At 36.2% G+C, this 23,612-nt stretch overlaps 3 protein-coding genes across 4 annotated transcripts; 2 read left to right on the forward strand and 1 right to left on the reverse strand.

Moving 5' to 3' along the window:
- Window positions 1-7,092: 7,092 nt before the first annotated feature.
- On the forward strand, window positions 7,093-9,795 carry LOC309498175 (uncharacterized protein). Its single transcript, XM_082168725.1, has 3 exons — window positions 7,093-8,055; window positions 8,187-8,269; window positions 8,999-9,795. Exons 2-3 carry the CDS (start codon window positions 8,207-8,209, stop codon window positions 9,395-9,397), a joined length of 462 nt encoding a protein of 153 aa, XP_082024851.1. The 5' UTR covers window positions 7,093-8,055; window positions 8,187-8,206; the 3' UTR covers window positions 9,398-9,795.
- Window positions 9,796-10,531: 736 nt separating this feature from the next.
- Window positions 10,532-16,378, reverse strand: rchy1 (ring finger and CHY zinc finger domain containing 1). Of its 2 annotated transcripts, none has more exons than XM_082168723.1 (8): window positions 16,319-16,378; window positions 15,767-15,886; window positions 14,871-14,986; window positions 14,643-14,721; window positions 14,452-14,555; window positions 13,980-14,009; window positions 13,648-13,768; window positions 10,532-12,344 (listed from the first exon to the last, which is right to left on the reverse strand). In XM_082168723.1, exons 1-8 carry the CDS (start codon window positions 16,370-16,372, stop codon window positions 12,159-12,161), a joined length of 810 nt encoding a protein of 269 aa, XP_082024849.1. In that variant the 5' UTR covers window positions 16,373-16,378; the 3' UTR covers window positions 10,532-12,158. The 2 variants fall into 2 exon arrangements, with proteins under 2 accessions (XP_082024849.1, XP_082024850.1); XM_082168724.1 differs by having other exon boundaries at window positions 12,201-12,562.
- Window positions 16,379-17,638: 1,260 nt separating this feature from the next.
- kcnv2b (potassium channel, subfamily V, member 2b) lies at window positions 17,639-23,186 on the forward strand. The gene is made up of 2 exons (XM_082169084.1): window positions 17,639-20,126; window positions 21,165-23,186. The coding sequence occupies exons 1-2, from the start codon at window positions 18,819-18,821 to the stop codon at window positions 21,432-21,434; spliced, it is 1,578 nt and encodes a 525-aa protein (XP_082025210.1). The 5' UTR covers window positions 17,639-18,818; the 3' UTR covers window positions 21,435-23,186.
- The last annotated feature ends 426 nt before the right edge of the window (window positions 23,187-23,612 follow it).

Consider the following 23,612-nt stretch of genomic DNA (forward strand, 5'->3'; position numbering starts at 1 on the left):
ATCATGTCTGACCCGCTCCATGTCTCATATTGCGCATCCTATCTTACTCGGTCGTGCTGTTCACTTTTCATTAATCAACATAAATGAAAAAAACAAAAAAAACATTATAATATTTTAACAAATATGAAACTAAATGCGCTTTTTTAATGGCTAAAACAGTATAGTAGGCCTACATACTTTCTATTTGTACAAATTTCTGCACATTAATTTAATTCTGAATTTTGCACAAGGCATTTGTTCAAATCAAGTTCACGGATAATTGTGCGTGCATTTATTAATCATTATGATACTAAAATCCTAACAAATAGGCTATGCTATGTACAAAAATCAGAAAAGCCCAAATCAGAAAAACAAATCAAATGAGCCCAGAATATGAACGCAATTACACGTTAAGCATTTTCCTCCAATAGAAACCCATTATAAGAACGCTTAATGTGGCTTAATGCAGATTAGAATGTCCCCTTATTATGTCGAAATAACGAGATATTATGTCGATACTAGGCTACTGTGTCCACCGTGGTCTCCTTTTTGATCAGCGGAAACGATTTTTGCTTGTTTGGGATCTGACTGTCCAGCGTATTTGAAAAAGTTGAGCAAACTTTCCTGTCTTTTTGACATTTTTCCCCTGCGTGAAACGATCGAGGCTAACAGCAATCTCAACTCGTACAACAAGCGCGCAAGTCATGTGTCACAAACATTGAACACTACACAAACAGTATTTATTTATTTATTTTTCATTTAGGCAATTCATTTTAGTGACACAGTAGGTGCCGGATCCAATAAAAAAGGTGCCGGATCCAATGTCGGAGGTGACGGAACATGTTCCGGCGTGTTCCGGCTCAAATTAAGCCCTGTGTATAACATATGTTAACATATACAACATACAACACTGGATACGGCCATAGCCAGGGTTTAATAATTAGTGAGGTCCAGGGTGGGGTGTCAATAATTATACATAATAGTGCCAATAAATGCCATAAATCATTCAACTTTAATAAATACAGTGAATAATAAAGTTAGCAAAGGCTAAATACTAAATACTGTGGCTATTGTTTTTTCAAAATGACTGGAGTAGCCTAATCTCCGAGTGGGCCAGCATCAATCTGGTATGAGAGACTCTGGAATGCTCCTTGAAGTCGGGATGTCAGTTTGACTGGAAATAATTAATACACATATAGGCCTACTGTATGTATACTGTATAGCCTATGTCAGATAAAAATAATCTAATAACAACAATATATTGTAACAATCACAAATTTAACAATTGTATATTATAACAATAAGGCAAATACAAAAGCAGAAAACAAAGCACCAGTAGCCTATGACAATTTACAAATCTTTATTCAACATTTAAACACAGACACAATCATACGACACATAAACATTACAGAATCACTACAGCAGGCGGACCACGTAAACTGTGGGGCAGCCAGTCCAAGTCCAAGTGTAAATAGCAACAGTTGTGGATTCAGACATTTAGATGCTATTTACTTATAAATAGTGACAGATAACGTTACTATTTGCTCATCAGTATTGTTGTGCATTAAACATCCTGCAATATAACTGACAGTAGATTATTAGATTTATAAAACAATATTAAAATCATGGCAACTTATTGAGATATTAAAAGACTAGAGCTACCCCTAACCTTACCCTAAATGTAACTTTTATGAATTAAAATGAATTTTAAGTCAAATCATTTTTATTGAAAACAAATGCGTTTAATAACTGTAAAGTTATATAAAAAAAAGCGCTGTCAGTGGGAATAGAACCCCGGTCTCCCTTTACACGTTACGCCACAGAAACCGCTGACTAAAGAGGTGACTTTTTCCACATATAGGGTAGACTGGCCTAGTGTAATTAGTTCTGCCAACAAGTAGGCTATTTGCAGTGGTCCAAATAGACACCTCGAATGCATTAACCAGAGGGGAAATATGGTCGTTGGATCACAGAGACCACTCACTTTTCCTACAGGACAAATTCCTTTAACGTTACAAAAGTATATAATGTTAATTCATTCAGTCATTGAATGTATTTAATCATTGACTCTAAATTATCACCAGTTTAACTAAAACAGAAACATTTGTATGTCGCACATCAAATAAGACTCAGAAATATTACACGTTCAAAAATGTCATGTTTACACGACGAAAACGTTCGTCTAGAAACACGTAACAAAAAATACACGGCCAAAAATGTTGCGTTAAGGCGATACAAACGATCGTGTCTTTAAATAACATGACAAAAAACTTCGCGTTTAGACGTACAAAACGTTCGCGTTTACACGGACCAAAAAGACGCGTACAAACTGTGCGTGTTAATGCGTCCAAATTTCACGCGTTGCATATAATAGGTATTGTCCCCAACGGCGTTCCATACAAACGATCGTGTCTTTAAATAACATGACAAAAAACTTCGCATTTAGACGTACAAAACGTTCGCGTTTACACGGACCAAAAAGACGCGTACAAACTGTGCGTGTTAATGCGTCCAAATTTCACGCGTTGCATATAATAGGTATTGTCCCCAACGGCGTTCCATAGACGTCACGCGTCATTCACGTGTGGCAGTGAAGTTATTAATTATTTTTTTCTCTAACACGTATTTAACACGTATTTAACACTCCACTCAACACAGCTCAGTGCAGTGTGCCAGCGGTTGCGATCGGTTCTTTAATATGACTGTGCAACATGCACTCGTCTCAATGAACGTGACACTTGCGTCTGTCTTATAACGTGACGTCTGCGTCTGTGATTTATATATTGGATATTGTGTGTGTGTGTGTTGTTTAACCCACATTTTGAGGGCCAAATGCCCCCACAAAGATAGAAATATGAAGAAACAAACTTGATATAGGCAATTGCATTTTTATAGCTTATTGTTAGGGTTGTTATTGTGTTTTTAATTTTTTATAGTTTTAAAAGGCCTAGGCTACAGCACTTTGGTAAACTAGAAAACAGACAACTCGATCGTGCAAACACTGTTTCTGTAGATCCTTTAAATAGAAGAATAGAATTGAAAAATAGGCTATATTTTTTATATATAAGTCACCTGTGGTGAAAAAAAAACGACTGTAAACTTTTTTTTTTAAATAGTTTGTAAACTATTATTTGACTTTTTGTTTATGACGTTTTGCCCCTTTATTAAACATTTAAAATATTCACAAATTAATATGGATTTTCTTTTTAGATTTTACTGGTTTTCTAAGGCCAAATTATTTTCCCGCAGGGCTGAATGAGAAGAGCCATCTCTGGAAACATACAGAGAGCTGATTTAGGCTATAGGTGGTTTATAGGCTAATGATAATAAATGTGTCTGAAAAAATAACGAGGCATTTTAATTGTTTTTATTAATAAACTAGTATTTTCTAATCAGTGTCGGCTGCAAACATATCCATCTCCGCTGTAAAGCGGGTGCGCCTTTAGATAGAAATGCACCGTTCATGCGGATTATCAGACAGTATTTGCTTTCGATTCAAATTTGTTCGTTTAAAATTGGACATTTCAAGCTTTATTTTGTTTCAGTTCATTTTTGAGATGCGCTCCAGTTCACGGAGATCATGAAAGCGCGCCTGATTGTTTTCTTTTATTTCACGAAATCAAAACGTTTTCTTGTTATTTTGAGTTTACTCAAATAAAAGTAGTTGCAAATTATGTATTATTATTTTCTATATGACCATAAATTATGAGCATTTTAAGTTGTTTCCACTGTTGATAGGAAAATACAAGTGTTCGCGCCCGCGCCTCCGTGCCACGCAGTGCGCGCTCCACTCCGCACAAACCATTGGATATGCGTCAAAATCTTGTGTTGATTTGTGATTATCAAATAAAACCCTGTATTATTATTGTCTAACCTGTATTATGACTGACATATGACGAATTGCTTTGTTCCTTTTTTCGATAAAAGCGTCTTGTAAATATTGTTTGTTCTTTATTTTTTCTTTATTTGTTGTCATTGTTATAAATAACAACGAAATAACATCAGAGAATCTTACAATATAAGTGCAATAAAAACTCCATAAAGTGCAATCCGTTATATCACCAGTCGACAGGGAAATAACAATTGTATAAACAATATACTATGGATTGTGAGATGTAGAAAATAGTACAGCAATGCATTCCCAACTATTAAAGTTGTGTAGAGAGAGAATTTTGGTGTATTTGGTGGGGTGGGTATAAATTGGAGGAATATTTTTTTTCGGCCCGTCCTCACTAGAACAGCAAGCGATACGTTGTTAATTATTGTATATTGTGTATTAAGTGGAATACTTTAAATTGTCTTAGCGTGCATGCTTAAAGTGATTCTCAATTGTAGCGGGTCCAGGAAAAACGAGGCCCTTTAAAAAAAGTTATATATCTTCATTACCTAGAGATAAAATTAGGGTATACAAAATACAAAAAGTAGTCAAAACGCATAACAGAACATATATATATTTTTTTTTTACAATATTATGTGCTTATTATTTTCAATTAACGAAATGTCAATCTTCATCTTTATAACAGAAGATACAATACAACAATCTTCAAGATACAGTATAATCTTCACATATAAAGGATTGCCACCTTTAAAACAGTCCTTTTCGTTTAGGAACAAGCAATGCAGAAATACATAGCATATTAATTTAATCTCTTTTTTTCGTTCATTTACTAATTAGGCTATATATGTTAACAACTAATGCAATGTAAATAACTGGATAATTACTATCCAATAAATAATAAGTAAAAAATGTCAAATAAATGTATTGATTAGAGTTGCCATAGACTAAAGATTTTTGTAGTCAACTAGTAGTAATTTATTTAAGCAATTAGTCGACTAATCGCACGTTTATATTAATTAAATACTGGGTGCATGCATGGTAGGCTATAGCTCAAGCGCACGCATAAATCTTGCTGCAAAGCACCAGCAAAAGTAGGCTAATTATAATAAATGTGTCTGAAAAAAATAAAGAGGCATTTTAATTGTTTAAAGTGTTTTTTTATTTTTTATTCGTGTCTGCAAACATATCTCCTCCGCTGCGGATGCGCCTTAGAGAGAAAGACACTTTCGATTTGAACTTGTTCATTTAAAAGTAGCCATTTCAAGTATATTCCTCAAGTCTGACTGTGAGGCAGTAGGGCCTACACTGTTTCAGTTCATTTTTGAGACGCGCTCCAGTTCACGGAGATCATGCGGCTGATTGTTTTATTTTATTTTACAAAAGCACAATGTTTTCTTGTTATTGTGAGTTTACAGCTATTACAGGCTATTTTAAGTTGCTCCCACTGTTGATAGGAAAGTGTTCGCGCCCGCGCCTCCGTGGCATGCAGCAAGCGCGCTCCACACTTCGCACAAACACTGGATATGCGTCAAAATCTTGTGTTTATATGTGATAATCTTATATTATGACTGACATTTGACGAATTGCTTTGTTCCCATTTAGGATAAAAGCGTCTTCTAAATATGTAGCCTAGACTAGCCTGCATATTAATAATGAATTATTATTATTTGCGTTTTTACCTAACTATAAATGAGTTCAGTAGGCCAATGTTTTTCATGAAATAATTTATGAATGTTTTATTTTTATAACCTAACCTTTTACAGTTTTGGAAATGTTTAAGAAATTCAAATAATAAATAGACACACCGTTTTATGACTCTTTACTGTCCAAGCAGGAAATGAACTGATCGATTATCTCTTTTAGTTACAGTGCATGAATGAATATCAGGATATGTTGACAAGAAACAATGGCAAACAAATATTTTAACATGAACATTTGGAATAAAAGCTATACATAAGCAAGGTAAAATCACTTAATTGCTAATAAAATACAACTGAAGATCAGTGGGAAAAAATAATAAAGAATGAGTGTGTGGAATGTGCTGGAAACCGCCCTTGCAGCAGACTATGGCAGACGCAGACGTCACGTTCGGCACACGAACGAGTGATGTGGCAGACGCAGACGAGACGTTCGGCAGACGCAGACGTCACGTCCGGCACACGAACGAGTGATGTGGCAGACGCAGACGAGACGTTCGGCAGACGCAGACGTCACGTTCGGCAGACGCAGACGTCACGTTCATTGAGACGAGTGCATGTTGCAAAGTCATATTAAAGAGCCGATCGGAACGCCATATGACTGAGGCGGAGGGGACACTGATGCGCCAGATGCACCTACACTTTCACGTGTTTCTTCCATCTACCGATTGTGTCGCCATTTCTCATTTCACCCGTTGTGTGCGTATACGCCTGGGTCAGAGTTTGCGTGAAGGACCGCACATTTTCCCGTCAAGTTTGCTTTTTATAAATACCAATTATTGCGTAGAGAGCGGCGTACGCAACGTTTATAAATGAGGCCCCAGGTCACCATAATGTCCACTGACGTTTGGTGATCTCTGCCCCTCCGCCAAGAGGTGATGATTTAAATTCATCTATGTCGACCCCATGGAGTGGAGCTCGATGGGTGCGGACAGACCTCTTTCCCCTGGTCAGTCTGGTTCCAACAATCTTCAGCCAGCTTTTGTCATTGTCCCTGTTGTCTTCCTCCCCGCATCCGAGGACAGCCAAGTAACACAAATTCCCATGCAAAATACCAATGGGCCAAAAGCACCAGACCCCCTGACGGTCACTGAATCTAACAGAAAGACTGTTAAAGACATTGGCATTTGGCAAATCTATCAATTAAAAGTATATATATTTACTTTCATGACCTTTAAAGGCTTGTTCGCTCCAAGGACTCTATCACTCTAATTCTATTAGAATAGGGAAGTCTACACCGCAGCTGTAACGATAGTGAAACTCATGAAGTCCATGGAAACCCATATTGGAGTCACTTTCAACCCTTAATAAACCACATTAGTTCATTGGTGTGGAAGCAAAGTGTGATTGCTGTGAACATGCCTTTATGAATGTATGTGTATGTGTGTGTATACATATATATACACACACACACACACACACACACACACACACACACACACACACACTCTCCCCCCTCTGCTTGGAAGATTTACCAACCAAGGTTATATGTAGATGAAATGTTAAATACTGTAATAAAAATGCACTCACCCTCATGTTTTCCAGCCTAATTTTGAAAGTGTTGCTGCTTTCATGCAATGAAAGCATACAGTGACCAAGTTTAACAAATGACCAAAAAACAAGTAGTCTAGAATTGTGCATATTCCACTTCTTTTGAATATATTTTCTGAGAGACTGAAATTTAAAGGGATAGTCTACACCCAAAAAACGTCTTAATTTACTCAACTCCAAACCTGTTTGACTTTATTCTGTAGAACCGAAAAGATTCAATGGAAGTCAATGGGGTCCAACGTTGTAGATCTTTTGTTCCACAGATGAATTTTTACTGACTGCTTATAACAGGTAATCTCAATGTGGTGTGAGATTTAAGGTTTTATCTTTTTATTTTCATGTAAAGCACTTTGGGCAACCTCGGCTATATAAATTAACGAACGAAAGAAGATCATACAGGTTTGGAATGGCATGAGGCTGATTAAATAATGACAGAATATTCATAAAAAATGTACAGGCTTGTGTTTGTGATTTTATTTGTGCTTTGTGTTGATTAAAAAAAACGTTTTGACTGGTTTCCTGCAGCGTTTTTGTCCTCTGACTGGAATCTCGCTGTGGGCTGTTCCTGTCACACTGCGGCCGCTCTGAACATGTTTAACCACAGACACGATAATGTGTTTTCTTATAAAAGCATTTGAGGGTTTTAGATGAATTCATCTTTACCATAAGAGTTAACAATGACTAGCCCTTGGGTGTGTTCTCAATTAAGTTCAGCCAAACAAAACATGTTTACTGAAATGATCAAATCAACTTCTTAGATACCACATGATCTCTTCGGCGGAGGTCTGACTTCCGTCTGAAACCTTGCAAACCAAATGTGAAATTACAGAGAAAAGGAGCATAAACACATCAAAGTTTTGACTCCAAACGTAAATTTGTCCATGTGTCAAAAACTAAACCTCATATAAAAGAGCTCAGTTCTGTTCAACTTTCAGTGCAAGACTGTCACACCTCAAATACTCTTGCGTTTTTCCGAGGAGCTTGAACAAGGTAACATTTTAACTATTTATTCTTTCATATTGGATGATTTTTTTTAATCATGTGTTCCTTTTGTAATGTTAGAGTAATCTCATTGTCTATTATATGTACACATTGTTTTATCAATTTTCTTTCTCTAACAGAGAGAGACGTTTAATAAGAGATGGAGGGTTTGGGACCAGCACTGTTTGGATTATTTTTAGTGTCTTTCACATTTTCTAAACCGGTAAGGACACTTCATATTTTAATTTCACAACCAGACTGACTTATGCAGTCTCATATTAAGCATGTTTACTTCGTGGAACTAGTATTTGTGTCCTTACTTTTCCCCCCTTTTTTAATAACATTTTAAACCAAACTCTTTCTTATTCCCTGTATCATTGTCCATGACAATTTGTATGGAATTTACGTGTCAATCCTTTACCTTTGTAAACATGTTTAAAGCTTGTCTTAAAGAAGCTAAAACTACTTTTTAATTAAGTTTGAACCAATCCATTTAGGGTTTTATTTTCATTAACAATTCGATTTTGTTTTATTTCCTTTTTCTATGATATTTTATCTTTGTGTAACTAAAGCACTCTGTATAGTGCACTCTGCACTATACAGATATTGTATCTCTGCACTCTATATTCACAAATAAATTGTGATTTTAAATTTTTTAATTTAATTTTTTAAACACTTGCCCTTGGTTTCATAGACAAGGCTTAAAATATAGTCCCAGACTAAAATGCATGTTATGTTTTAACTGAAAGTAACTTGCACTGACGTATATTAAAATGTCACTGCCATGATTTTGTCTCAAGATGCACAGCAGTAATGTTTTTTTCTAAGGCACGTTTATAAAAGCTACTTAAATGCCCTAATTGAACTAAGGCCTAATCCTGGCTTAATCTACGAAACCGTCTATGAAACCGTACCTTAATCTGATGATTATCTATGTGCAATCCTCTGACAGGTTTGTCTGCATCACCAGCTGGCATTATCCAGTTCTGAATCCTCTGAATCAAATGAGTCGAGCTCTTCAGAGGAGATCACGGTACAGAGAACCACAATAGCGAGAACCACAGTAGCACCCATTGTGCTGAACACCATGAGACCGGACATCCTGGAGGACAACCGGCACCAAACCATTGACCATACTGCACATCCGGGCCTTGCGCTGACTACACCTAACCCTGCCAACACGGAGCAAAAGGTTGTGGAATTGGGCCTGGATACAAGCCTCAGTCCTCCTCAGCCGGGGCCGGCTGTGCCGGATCTCGTGTCTCCAGACGTCACCACCCAAGAACTACGATGTTACGTGGTAGATCTCACCAGTCCTGCGCCCAAACCTGCCAGAGGAGATAATGTTTAATTAGCCAGCATGCTTTTATTTTACTTGACTTGTCTATTCTTAAGAAATGTGATGGTGTTTGTAGCAGGCTTACCTTAGTAAGAGGTTGACCAACCTTTTATCCTTTTTCTTCAGTTGCAGTTGCAATCTTCTGAATCACACTACAACTTTCATGTGTTGCATTTGTTAAAATGGTGTTTTCCATTAACATTTTTTCATTATTATTATTATTAGTTGAAACAGTATTTAAGAAATATGAAATGGTTATAGGCTATAAAGCAAAAGACAAAGTGGCATCCAGACGCTTATAAGGGACAAGAGGTTTTTCAGAAACTTTGCAAATTCAAAAAATAATAAAATAGTGCAAAATAATATAGTAAAATCACTTCATTTTAACTAATAAAACATTGGGTTATAGATGCATATGATGAAATTTGTGAGCTTTTTTCCCACATTTAAAACACGCAACAATTTGGCTATGACTCATAATGGGTTCACTATAAATTAAGATAATTGCACAAATAATTATAATAATTACAATTTTTCATCTAGAAGATTTAAAAGCATAAATGCAGGTCATATTTTTGATAAAGCACTTTAGTATCCCATATAGCTAAAAATGGCACTATACTTTTAATGTAACTAAGTATAACTGATTCTTGTGGCTAAAGTTGCAACATGTTTAATGCTTGGCTAGTCACTCGCCCCCGGTTTCACAGACAAGGCGCTGGTCTTAGACTAATATGCATGTTTGAGCTGTTTTAACTGAAAGCAACTTGCAACGACATAGCCTATCTTAAAATAGGCTACAGTAGGCCTATAGTCAACATTTGAAGTGGATCAAAACCTTTCATCAAAGTTATACATGAATTTTTAACAATACCCGTTCTTGTCTTAAGACAACTTTGATTCACTTTTTTGATCCACTTCAAATGTTGACTAATCAGTGCCATTGATTTGTCTCAAGATGCACACCACCGCTATATAAAGGCTATATAAAAGCACGTTTATAAAGGTGAATTGGTGAATGCTAGTCTCATGGTAACACGTGTAGCCTAGCTAGGCCTATACTGTCTAAACATTACTAAATAATTATGAGATAAAAAAATTACATCAATTTGGAGTTTTAAATATATATATATATATATATATATATTTGGACTAAGTATACGCCCCTAGTCAATGCTTTTGCTTTCTCTCGCAAAATGTTTGCATTCTCCTGAGAAACGTTTGTGTTTTTGCGAGCGAACATTTTGCGAGCGAACGCAAAGACATTGCCAAATAATTTTTGAAATGTATCAAAGTAAAATACCAGATACTGTGTAGGGAACGTTTTTTTATTTATTTAAATGCAAATACAGTATTTTGTATTCGGAAAATAAATACACAAAATACATGACAAATGAATCATTCATTGAAGTATCACTGTCAGGCTGAAATCAAGGACCTATTCTGAACGCAAACAACACTTTGGTGTTCACAACTGCTTAGAAACTTTAGTTTTTATATCACTTACCTCTTCCCCTGCCCAGTAAGAAATCATTTTTTCCACCATCATTACTTCTCTAACAATGAAAAGACTCGCTGTGTCGTCTGTGCAAGATGCCAAATAGAAGCCATTTCTATACTTATTTCTGACCAGGTTACACTGCAGACTTGTGGTGAACACATGTAAAACTGTGGGAACAATATGTTACTCATAAATGCTTTTCTAAAAACCTGAGGTATCCCATGAGTCATCATGACTCCATTGAGATTTTGTATGGTAGCACTATTTTACTGTTTTCTTACTTGGATTATTCATGATAGATTGTTTTATTCTCATCTGAATTGCTTCAAACACAAATGCTGTATGCATGTGAATAACTCCACTCGGAAATCAGTCGTTCAAATGATGTAATCTCAAATTCAGGTTGAGAAAAGCACATACTGTCTCCTACGACTGAAAGCCCGATGATCTTGTGTTTCACCATTCACTTCTGCCAGCAAAACAACACATGAATAACCCACCGCCGGCGCCGCAGGAACAGGAGACACTGCAGAAGTTATTACAGGATGGTGCAACACAATCTGACTGAAAGCTGCTTTGAACCCTGCAATTCATGAAGTGTGGCCACCATTGTTTCTGAGAGCAAGTAAAATGAGTAATTTCATTCCCCAAAAGTCTGTACTACAAATATCAACAATATCTGGTGTCACGCTCAACAAAACAAAAAAATACTGAGCACAAGATTATTTCTAGAAGGAAAACAAGATTACTTCATTTTTTTTTTATTAAATGAAATGTGCAATGCGATCACGCAATGTGATCATTTTATTTTATTTTTGTAACACAATGCTTCTTTCTTGCCCAGCATTAACCAATAAATAAGCATTAAATCATTTTTAAAATTAACAAAGTTCAGAAATGATGTCCACATTCTTTAAAAAAATATTCTTGATAGATAATGAGGATTTAGAAAATCAAATCAGATTTTAGTAAAAGTTTATCCTCATTGCACTGGATTATCTTTTAACATTTGTTATGACACAAGAAATTCAAGAAATATGTATTTTGCAAATCTTACTGCGCTAGATCAGTTGGTTTCCATCACAGGAAATTAAAGGCAAAAAAAAAAAAAAAAAATCTCATCCAGTTTAATCCAGCAAAAAAAAAGTAAAGACAAAGAAAAAAGAGAGCAGTTGTACAGACAAGGAAGCAGTGAGAAGAGAAGAGTTTGTATTTCTATGCACAGTCAGTTCTGTAAAAGCTTAACTGGGAGATGATTCGAGAGCCTAAACATCAGTCGTGGTTCTGCGTGTCGGTCTCTTCTTCTAGCGGCTGCGGTGCAGGCTGTCGGGGGTCAACAGCGGGGGGCGCGATCAGACCCCCGTCCTGTGCCGTGTTGTAGGAGCCACAGGTGCTGCACTTCATACCCAACACGTGGAAGGACACAGTGCAGTGAGCCTGGCAGTCATTGCATATGATCTGTGAACACACACAAAGTCAAGTTGACTCAAATCTCTGAAAAATAGGTCACATTTCACAGTAAAATCAAGGAAAAGATAACTTGTGGCGCTCTAGCGGTTAATAAACAACACTGCATGAGTCTTGCATTGTAGCCGGAGCTACTTCTCTCCGTTTAAGTAGATGACGAGTCACACAGGAACTGGGACACTCCGCAGCGGTTGTCGTCCCGCCCCGGTCTAAAATAGTCCGAATATAAACACTTATTAGGAGAAGACAAAAACACGGTTTGGATGATGTACTCGCTCATTATATATGTTTTAAATAAAAATTAAAAAATTTAAAAAAAGTTACTTGGTGTATCTTAAAATGAACAAATCGTAAAGAGAATGAAGCCAATTTTAGGGTTATCTAGAATAGTTGCATTGTGACCCACGTTTTTTGGGCATTCCCATTATTACTCCCAGATTCTCATTTCTGTAAAATAGTAAAAGTACTATAATTATACTGATTTAATAAAAAAATTAAAAATTAAAGGCAAATTCTACGATGAGGTAAAAATAACAAAATTCTTTCTTTTTTTGCATTATAGAAATGAGAATGCAATTTTTGTTTCAGAAATGAGAATTGGGAAACAAGAGAAAATTGTTATGAAAACAGTAAAAAATCATAATGGTCCTACAAGGTGCAATTTTATTATGCAATACAATATAAATATATATATATATAATTATAAATATAAATATACCCAATTTAAGTAAAACCACATAATATTTTCTCCAGTAACTAAAACTAGAACTTTAAAAATAATTTTCGTTCATTGAAATACAGCTGGAAAAATATATAATAATAATAAATAAATAAATAAAAGATTTTAAACATTTCATATAAGATGAAAAACTCCAATGAAAATTAGAAATGTTGCCTTGGAAACAAATTAAGTTTAAGTTGGAGTACTAAAATTGAAAATAACTGAAAATAAATTAAAGCTAAATAGAATAAAAAAACTAATAAAAATGACAAGCACTAAAATTTTAATTAAAACAAAACATAATCTAATAATATTAATAAAATCTATTTTTTTAAAACATTAACTGAATTAAAAAACGAAGTTAATAAAATAATTATATTGAGGTTCACATTGAAATGACCAAAGTAGATTTCTCCAATCTGAGCTGTCATCATTTTACAACCGCAGGGTATACGAGTACATCTTACAGTTTCATTAATGAATATTCACTGTGTTTGCATTGCTCCTCATTTGCATGTCCATTTGGATAAAGTGTCTGCTCAGTTGAGTGCATGCAAATGAAGGCTCTGTTACCTTTACTGTAGTGTCCTGGTACTCAGTGGGCATGGGAGTCTGGGCAATCTCCTTATCTCTCTGTTCCCAGAACTGCTTCATGTTGAAGGCAGAGTGCATACACAGGGGACAGCGGTAAGCACTGTGGGACAGACCGCCAGATGTAAGCACATCACTCCTATACAAGCTGACTGGTTCATTGAGTGCAATGAGTGCAGCTCAGAGAGGCTGATATTGTATATGGCTGTGACACTTATTAAGTTATAGAAATGTCACTATGAACATATGCAGAATTAGCAGTGAGCCATAAGAAGACATTAATACAATAGTCAGAAAACAACAACATTCCTTACCCAGTTCTGCACATGTCATCAAAGCATGTTCTGCAAGCAAAAAGATAGTGTTTTTACATCAAATCACATTCATTTGATAGGGCACCAGATGATACACACACAGAGACTTTAAATATTTGATAGAAATCAATATTTTTTTCTAATATATAGTGGCCATCACTTGTGTTCAAACCTTTAACTGGAAAAAGCCTAAATTCAACCATATAAAGCGATCAAGTCTCTTCAGAAAATTGACTAAACTGCTCGATTCATATGGATTAATTTTACAATCTCTTTATGAACTTTTTGAATTGTCAAAGTGGTAGCTGTGTAGCTGTCAATGGAGAGACAGAAAGCTTTCAAGATTTCATCAAAAAGATCTTCATTAGTGTTCTGAAGATAAACGAAAGTCTTACGGGTTTTGCATTTGCATATGAATGGAAGTCAATGGAAGGAAAAAGTGTGGTGTGACGGCCTCTTAACACACACTCACTTGTGTAGCAGATGCCCGCACGAGAGCACATGAGCCCCTATTCTGGACGTGTGGATGTCCTCCATACACATGGGGCAGTTCTGCCTAGACACGTTCTCAACACACTGAAACCACAAGCACTGCTTAATATTTCTCTAATAACAACAAAATGATCAAGTAACGTACAAGAATCAGGAGAAGACTTTTCATACCTTGTGATTATCTTTTAGATCAGTGGCTAAACATAAATTGCACTTCGTACAATGGAAGTATTTCTCTCTTGGGCCAATTCTGAAAGTAACAGAGGAGGAGAAGGAGGTCAATGAGAGTTTTATTAAAAGAATTAGAAATGTATTGCTTCGGTTGAATAATGAAGGCACCTCTTATTTGTTTTGCATGAAAGTGTATGCTAAATTGATGAATGTAAATGTCATGCAAACCTGCATATCCCGCAGGGCTGGCAGTGGTACTGCTTCTTGTCTTTGTCAAATAGATGACAGATGTCACAGTAATACTCCCCGAACTGCACTTCACATTCTTTACATGTCTGTTGAGCCTGAAGAACACAGAATGAGCAAGAGTTTTAATGTTATCAAACCTGAAAAGCAAAAAAAAAAAAGTAAGAAATCATATTTGGCATTAAGAAAAAGCCTTTTTATAGGACCATTAAAATGTGTTGCATTTAGACAATGTAATGATTTATACAACAAATAGAATCATGATGTGTAATTATTTATTTTGCATTACAGGAAGATTTTATTAGATGATGACTAGTATTGCGTGTGATATATACACTGCCGCTCAAAAGTTTGGGATCTGTAGAATGTTTATTTATTTTTTAAAGTATCTTATGCCCAACAAGGCTGCATGTATTTGACCAAAAACACAGTAATAAAAACAGTAATATTGTAAAATATTATTACAATTTAAAATAACTGTTTTCTATTTGAATATATTTTAAAATTTAATTTATTCCTGTAATGCATATGTATTTTCAGCATCATAACTGTCACATGATCCTTCAGAAATCACACTAATATGCTGATTATTATTATCAATGTTGAAAACAGTTGTGTCCAATTTCTTCCAGTATGCTTTGATGAATATAAAGTTGAAAAGAACGGCATTTATTCAAAATAGAATCTTTTGTAACATTATAAATGCTGTTACTGTCATTTATGATCAATTCAATGCATCCGTGCTGAATAAATGTATTAAATTATTCTTTCTTTTGCGTTGGTGGTTAAATAATACCCAGACATCTTGACAGATTTTGTGAGATTCACCCAAGCAAATTGTATGACGAGTTAAGAAGCAAGCTTAAATATGACTTTACCTCTTGAATAGTATTGCACGATGCGCATTTGACCTCTCGGACCTTAAATCGGTCCATTTGATGGTTCTCTTCATCATCATGACAGAGTCTGCAAACATAAAACTTCCCACAGCAGGGCGCCTGCAGAAACACACCACAAATATAATAACCCATCACCATCAATGCACATACATCAGTCCGCATATATTACAGCAAACACTCACAGCATATTGACTGACATCAGAATATTGTAAGTGCAAATGCATAACAAAAACCCTAAACTGCTAAGTTACTTCTTAGACCATACCGAGCAAAGCAACGAGTCTAAACTAACATATCTTATTTGTTGCATTTAAACCAACAATAATTCGATTTTACTTCATAAAATAATCTTATATTCCAGCTCAAAAGTAGTCAATGGGTGTTCAGTGATGTATATCCCATACAGTTAGCTCTATGCTAATAAGACTTGTTTCAATCACACGCTACCGTGCGATCAAGGAAAGTATTTACCAAAACAATCGGCAAGCATATATGAAATACAACGTATACACGTAATGAAATGTCGCTCACTTTTAACAAGCAGCTGCGAACATAGTGCACACATCCAACTTCAGTGGCGGCCATGTTTCGTTCAAATACGAGAAAACTTTATTTAACAGTCCGTTATGTATCACGTGTTTATCCCGCGTTCGCGTTATAATGTTCCTTCGTAAAAAATAAAATAAAATAAAAAGAAATAAAAGATTAGCTTTGTCTTTTATCCAAACTTTTTGTAGTTGATTTGAAAATTATTTTCTGTCCGATAAGTTTAGGGTTATTGAAGCTATTTTTTATGATTTTTACATGACACGGGACAAGCTTTGATTGTAAACAATCGACATTTTTGAAGATTACCATGTAGGAGTACATGTAAAGTGAAATAGTCTTATAATGAAATGAAATGATGTAGAATTACTTCATATTTCGTGTCCAATTTATAATCAATATACTGTATGTTTATTATCACAGGAACGTTGTCACATGCAAGGCTTATATATCTCAGGGTTTTGAGTCAAACATCCAGCTAAAACAAATGTTTAATTACTTTAACATTTGGTTCTAATTTACCGTCTTATTTCTGTAACAGCATTTTGAAACAAACATTCTGCCCTGTAGCCTGCTCTTATAGGCTAATATTAGATTTGTATTATTAATATTGTCCCTTTTTTTTTATATAAAATCACCATGCAAATAACATTTGGTGGATAAATCCTTTATTAAAGCTGCAAATAAAAAATCAGACCCATTTGTGTGGGTTTGTCACAAACTGAGCACAGTGACAGACGGTGGCCGCATCTGCCCCTCCAAGATTAAAAACCTGCCAAATGTCTTTCCTGAAATGATTGCTTAATCTAATCTACTGTGGGTTTAAGCCCTTAAGAGTCTATAAACAACTGAACATATAAGTATATTCATGTTATATCTGAATATATGATTTATTAAGCTCTGCTTTTGGACTTGATGTTGTAAAACTTGCTAACATGCTCAGTTTGATTTGTTTCTCTCTCTCAGATGCCCTTGAGATCTGGAGGGATTGTGGATGTGTTTGATGGCACTATTATTTGTTATACAGGATTATTTTGTGTGTTGATTCTTTGTTACATCCTGCAAGACTTTTATATGGAAAAATCAGTTTCATAAAGAGATATAATAAGAATAAAATCAAATCGAACAAAATACAATGGATTATTTCTACAGAAGAGAATATCTTAGGTGTGGATGATGGCAAATATCTTAACGCAAGTTACTGAATAAATACAAATTCATTATTTTATATATTTCCTTTTATTATTCTAAGAACAATATAGCAATTAGGAAAAAGTCATAAACATCATGTGATTATACAAAACTCATGTCAAGTATGTCTTCACAACCCTAGAAAGCTAATAGGAATATTACAGTAACTGAACTTAACTTATTCGTAACTATTGCACATTTTGGCGATTTGCTGGCTATGAATTTGTACAATCTCATTCATAGATCTCATGACGGTTAGGTTTAGGATGGGGTTCTTTCTAAAAAATCGTGCTTTTCCATACGAATCACATTGTATGTTTTCTCATTAGATAATGTTGAAACCTAAGTCTCGAAGGTCTTAGTGACCCGGTTACCTTAAGTGACTTTGCATTATCCGTCCTGCTCTTTCCAGTGTTTACAACTCTCGATTCATGCCCATCTGAATTTGTTTTGTTCTTGAAAGCAGATAAACACTGCATACATTATTCAAAGAAACTCTTTATTTCATAATCACATTTTCAATCCTGAATTCATCTTTACCAGTTTTATATAAAGTTATACTGTATATATCTTTGATTATTAAAAAGCTCAAAAGAACATTATTTTTTAAAATAGAAACATTTTGTAACATTATAAATGTCTTTACTGTCATTTTTTATCTATTTAATGTGTCCTTGCAGATAAAACTATAAATTTATTTCTTTAAATCATATATCTCAAACTTTTGAATGATGTATAATTTTCCACAACAAATATTAAGCAGCAAAAAAATAAATAAAATCAACATCTTGAGCAGAAAGCATATTAGAATTATTTCAGAAGGATCATGTGACAGTTTCCTTCATTCATGAATTCCTTCATGTCCACTTACTTCTGTTTGGCTGCTTGTTTAAATGTTACTATCATTATCCTCTAGTAAATACCTGCTCTATCATTAACAAGATAAAGATGCCCATATTTTAGAAGCAGTTTATAAATAAGCCTTTGAATGTTAAAAGGGGGTCTTTGTTTGGGTAACTTGATATTCATTCATTGACTCATTCATTGACACATTCATTAGCAAGCGTGTAATTTCAAAGAATTCAAAGCAGACTTCACCCTCAATCAAAGGCTTAACGGATAATGACATTTAAGTTGAACCCTTAGCTCCTTATAGATGGCATTAGAGGACTGGTGCTTCCTCCTGCCTGTCTCTTTATACTTAAACAGAGTAGGTTTAGTGTCAGTAAAGCTCTGAGATTTACAGGCGCGCTGTACAGTTCCTCCTCTAGGAGGATAGCGGAAGACTGAGAGGATGTTCAGTGATCAGAGAAACAGGAGACAGAGCCTCTTTCCCAACTGCAAACTAGCAACTTCTGAGTCAACAGACGACACCATCCCATTCGCTAAAGGGTGTTTGGTGAAACAGTGGAGCTCTTTAGAGGAACTACAGGCGGATATCTATGACATCTTTGGGGATGTCGACGACGGGGAGGTTGAGAGGTATTCAGAGCCTTCGATATGGTTTACCAGCATATCACCAAGCAGGAACTGCACGCTTAACCTCAACGTTGGAGGAAAGTCCTACCGTATCACCTACAAAATGGCAGCGAGATACCCACAGAGCAGAATTGGCCGTCTGGCCACCTACACTGACCTCAACATGAAGCTTAACCTCTGCGATGACTACGTCGTGAAGGACAACGAATATTTCTTCGACCGAGATCCAGACGTCTTCAACAGCATCTTCAACTTCTACAGGACCGGTGTGCTGTATATCAAGGAAGAGCTCTGTCCGAGGAACTTCTTGGAGGAGATCAACTATTGGGGCGTTCGGATCAAATACTCTCAACGGTGCTGTCGGATCCTGCTCGAGGAGAAGCACGACGAGTTGTGCGAACAGCTCAAAGTTCAGAAGGAACTGGAGGCGGAGGTGGTAATCGAAGAAGACGAGGAGGCATTCGACAGCATGTTTCTCGGCGAGATGCGACGGTCACTTTGGAACTTCGTGGAGAATCCGTTCTCCTCGGTCCCGGCGAAACTCATGGCAGTCGCCTCGAGTATGTTTGTGCTGGTGTCGCTGGTTACGATGACTCTGTCTACGGTGGAAGAAATGGAGAACATGGCATCTACTAACCAGTTGAGTGGCAAGACATTCGGAGAGTTTGTGGAGACTCTGTGCATAACCTTCTTCACCACTGAGTACCTGTTGCGTCTGGTTTCAACCCCAGATATCTGTTGCTTTGTTAAGAGCATACTGAACGCTGTAGACCTCTTGGCCATCCTTCCGCAGTTTCTGCAGTTCGTGCTCGAGGGCTTTGAGACCTTCGGTCCTGGGAAACAAAATGCGGACATGCAGACTGTAGGTCAGGTGAGCAAGGTCGGACAAGTGCTGCGAATCATGCGACTCATGCGTATTTTTCGGGTTCTGAAACTGGCACGTCACTCCACGGGACTGAGAGCGTTTGGCTTCACGTTGAGGCAGTGCTATCAGCAGGTGGGGTGTCTCTTTCTCTTTATTGCCATGGGGATCTTCATATTCTCTGCCATGGTTTATAGCGTTGAATTCGACGCCCCTAATACCAACTTCACCAGTATTCCACATTCTTGGTGGTGGGCATCTGTAAGTAAACATTATTTCTATTAATCATGCATATATGATATAGATTATGTTACTCAGTACTCACCCTAATGTCTTTCAAAACCAGTATCACTTTCTTTTTTCTGTGGAAAACGTGGAGAACTTGATAAAAAAAAAAGTAGAAAAAGGAGATCTTGATAAAGTGCAACAGTCAAGTTCTAGAGGTAAAATCCCATACATTTTCTCCATAAGGGAATTGACTTTGAATGATAAACCTTTAAAGACAGACCTACAATGAGCTACGAGGTTATTAATCGATGGTACATTTTTAAATAATCATGTTTAACAGTGGAATTCCTGGTGAAAAGTGGCATTAACCATGATACAGCAGAGAAATCTCTACCAATCAGAGAATCGCAACAAGCAAATCGTGCCAAAATAACTCTTTAGCTCCGCCCACTCCAATAAAGCACAGCAAATGATGTGATAGAGTCAGTCTCCTCACACTCTCAAACTACTTAAACATTTGTATGCATACTATTCCCTCATCTTTACCACAGTCTTGTACCTTTGTCCTTTCGTCCAATTTTCAAATGTTGTGATTCACCTTGTAGATGGTTGGTTTGGTGCATGGCTTATAACTCTTATAACTTATAACTCTTAAACAAAGTTTTTATTTTATTTTTAATCCCTATGGGAAAAATACTTACGGAATCAAGGCCGTTGAAAAAGTGGACTGGCACTATTGCTCTCTATAGCATAAAATCCTCTGCTCTTTTCCATACAATAAAAGAGAATGATGATCATGTTTGTCAAACATGATTTACAGTGAATTTTCAGTGAAATCTATTATACGTCTTCAGGTTTGGAAAATGGTGCACAAGTCATTTTAACTACTTTTATGAAGTTCTGTGTTTTTGGAGATTTACCACTTATGGTCCCCGTCCACTTTCACTGTGTGACGTAACGTTCTGCTAAACTTCTCCTTCAGTTTTCTATGGAAGAAAGAAAGTCATAGGGGTTTGCAACAAATTTTTTGTTTTGGGTTTTGATCAGTTTACCAATAACTTCTCATTCCAGGTGAGCATCTCTACTGTAGGCTACGGTGACATGTATCCAGAGACCCTATTGGGGCGGATATTTGCCTTTGGCTGCATTTCCTTCGGGATCATTTTGAATGGCCTTCCAATCTCCCTCCTCTTCAATAAATTCTCAGATTACTACGCCAAACTGAAGTCTCATGAATACACTTCCAACATGAAGAACAGAGGGAAGGTTAACTTCATCCTGAGAGCCAGGAAGAAACTAAAAGAATGCGGCTGCATCGAAACTAATGACACTGTTTCGTAGACACTAGTGAAATTGAGTTCCCAAAAATGGCATTGTTAAGATGTACTGACATTTTTCTAAAAAGCCTCTCATGTAAAAGTGCCAAATTATGAAATTTTCAAACACAAGTATTAAGTAACACCAGAAAATGTCTAATAAGGGGAGAACTTCCACTCTCAGTAAACTTCCGGCTTCTGAACAGGTTGCAGTTCCTCTCTGGTTCCACATGAGGGCGCTCACAGGACGAGTGCAGAATGAATGGAGGTCTATGGCGCTATACCCCTCAAAATCCACTTTTCTCAGGATATAATTTTTTGTCTAGTAATTTGAATGTTGTATTCAAAAGGAGATGCGAAGAAATTACACATCGCTGGGTGTTAGATTTTTTAGAGTCACTTATTTGCTTTAAAAAGTCTTTTAAAATGTCAATGACGTCATACACATCGTACGACCAGAGATACTGCTTTACGGCAATCCTTCAGTCGCTTTGGTGCTTTCGCGCTCTGCACTTTCTTTTCTCTCGAGGCATCAACAACACAGCTGACACGGGTAAATACACGTGCTAGAAGAGTTTTTGTTTTGTTGTTTTAAAAGACCATGCCGAAAATACACACACACACACACACGATGCCATCAAGCGGTATCTCTGGTCGTAATCAGTCCTTCACTGACCAATCAGCATTCATTAGCAGAATGCTAGCGTGTTATGGACAACAACAACTCAACCTGTAAGAAATCGAAAGGACACAAGTACTCGTTCATTCAACGTTTGACCTGTAACCCATGTTGAACTTGCAAAACCTACAATAAAATCTGAGATTTCTCAACGGCAATCGGGTGAAAGAGACAAATTTAGCCGTCTAGCCCCATAGACTCCCATTCATTTTGCACTCATGGGCGATCGCCCCCAGTGGAACTCTGGTGGAACTACAACCACAATTCGGTACAATAGGACTTAATAGGGAGTGGCCAGGCTCTCTGTAGACGGGCTCTGGTAACACTGATTTACAGTAAACAATCAAGTGGTTCATACTTGCAGTCTGTTATTCCTCATTTACTGATCCTTTAGCATTATCGGCTGTTTAGTTTTCATGGCATGAACACATCTTTGGTAATTAAGTTGTACTACAGCAATAAAGTACATTTTAATGTTTGGACATCATGTTTTGTTTTTGTAACTCTGTACAGTTCTGCTCTTTTGAATTATTTTATGCTTTTCGCCTGGTTACAGAAGCACATTTAGCCACATAACACTGACGCTGACCTGCATTATCCTCACAGTTGACATTCTATCTTGCATGTCCTGATTTTCCACAAACCTAAGCCCATAAGTTATCCCTAAAATCAGAGGGAAATGATAAATAACACTGATGTAGAAGCACCTAACCTTGCAAGCCTAAACTTGACATAAACTGTAAATTGGTTCCTCAAATCTGATTGGTTGATTGGAATGTTGTTCCAGGATCAATAAAGACGCTGATCCAGAACCATGTTAAACTTGGTGACATCAGGTTCTGCTTCTAACCTTACCTGCCTTTTATATCTCGACCTGTCTGACAACCACAAAAGAAGATTAATCTAATTTACAAATAGAGTTAATCTAATTTACAAAGTATCCCTGACATGTCCAATTAAATCAACACCGTATTTAGCCTCCTAGCAATTCCTTATTTGTTCTCACAATTTCTTGGAGACCATACAAGCCTTTGGGTTCAGTTAGGTCAAATTGTCACAAAACTTAAGAGTGACATATATAGTGACTTAATACTCCCGACACTGAAAAAAATTTCAAAAAGAATTTCTGGAAAAACATTTTTTCTTTTATTGTGGTATAATTCCTGATATCTCTTTGAAATATGAAAATGTTATTCTTGGTTATACGCATTATGAGAGAGAAGACTCGGATGTTTTTTATTTGATCAATCTTAATTTGTTTTTGGCTAAATATTTTATAAAGTGTACATTTAGAAAGAGTAACGTTAAGCCTTTCTTTAACATTTTTCTTGAACTCTATATCTGATTTCTGATTCTTCTAATAAAAAAAGCTGTGAAAATGGTGAATCTTTATTTTCTTGCTCCCTGGCATATAATATATTGTCATTCTGTATTTTTTGTTTTCTATAATAATAATTATATTAATAATGGAGTAGGATTTACTTAAAAAAAGGGCTAGGAAACTATTTTCACTTGCTAATTGCT

This window comes from Leuciscus leuciscus (assembly GCF_965113295.1).
Source record: "Leuciscus leuciscus genome assembly, chromosome: 5".
Classification (NCBI taxonomy): domain Eukaryota; kingdom Metazoa; phylum Chordata; class Actinopteri; order Cypriniformes; family Leuciscidae; genus Leuciscus; species Leuciscus leuciscus.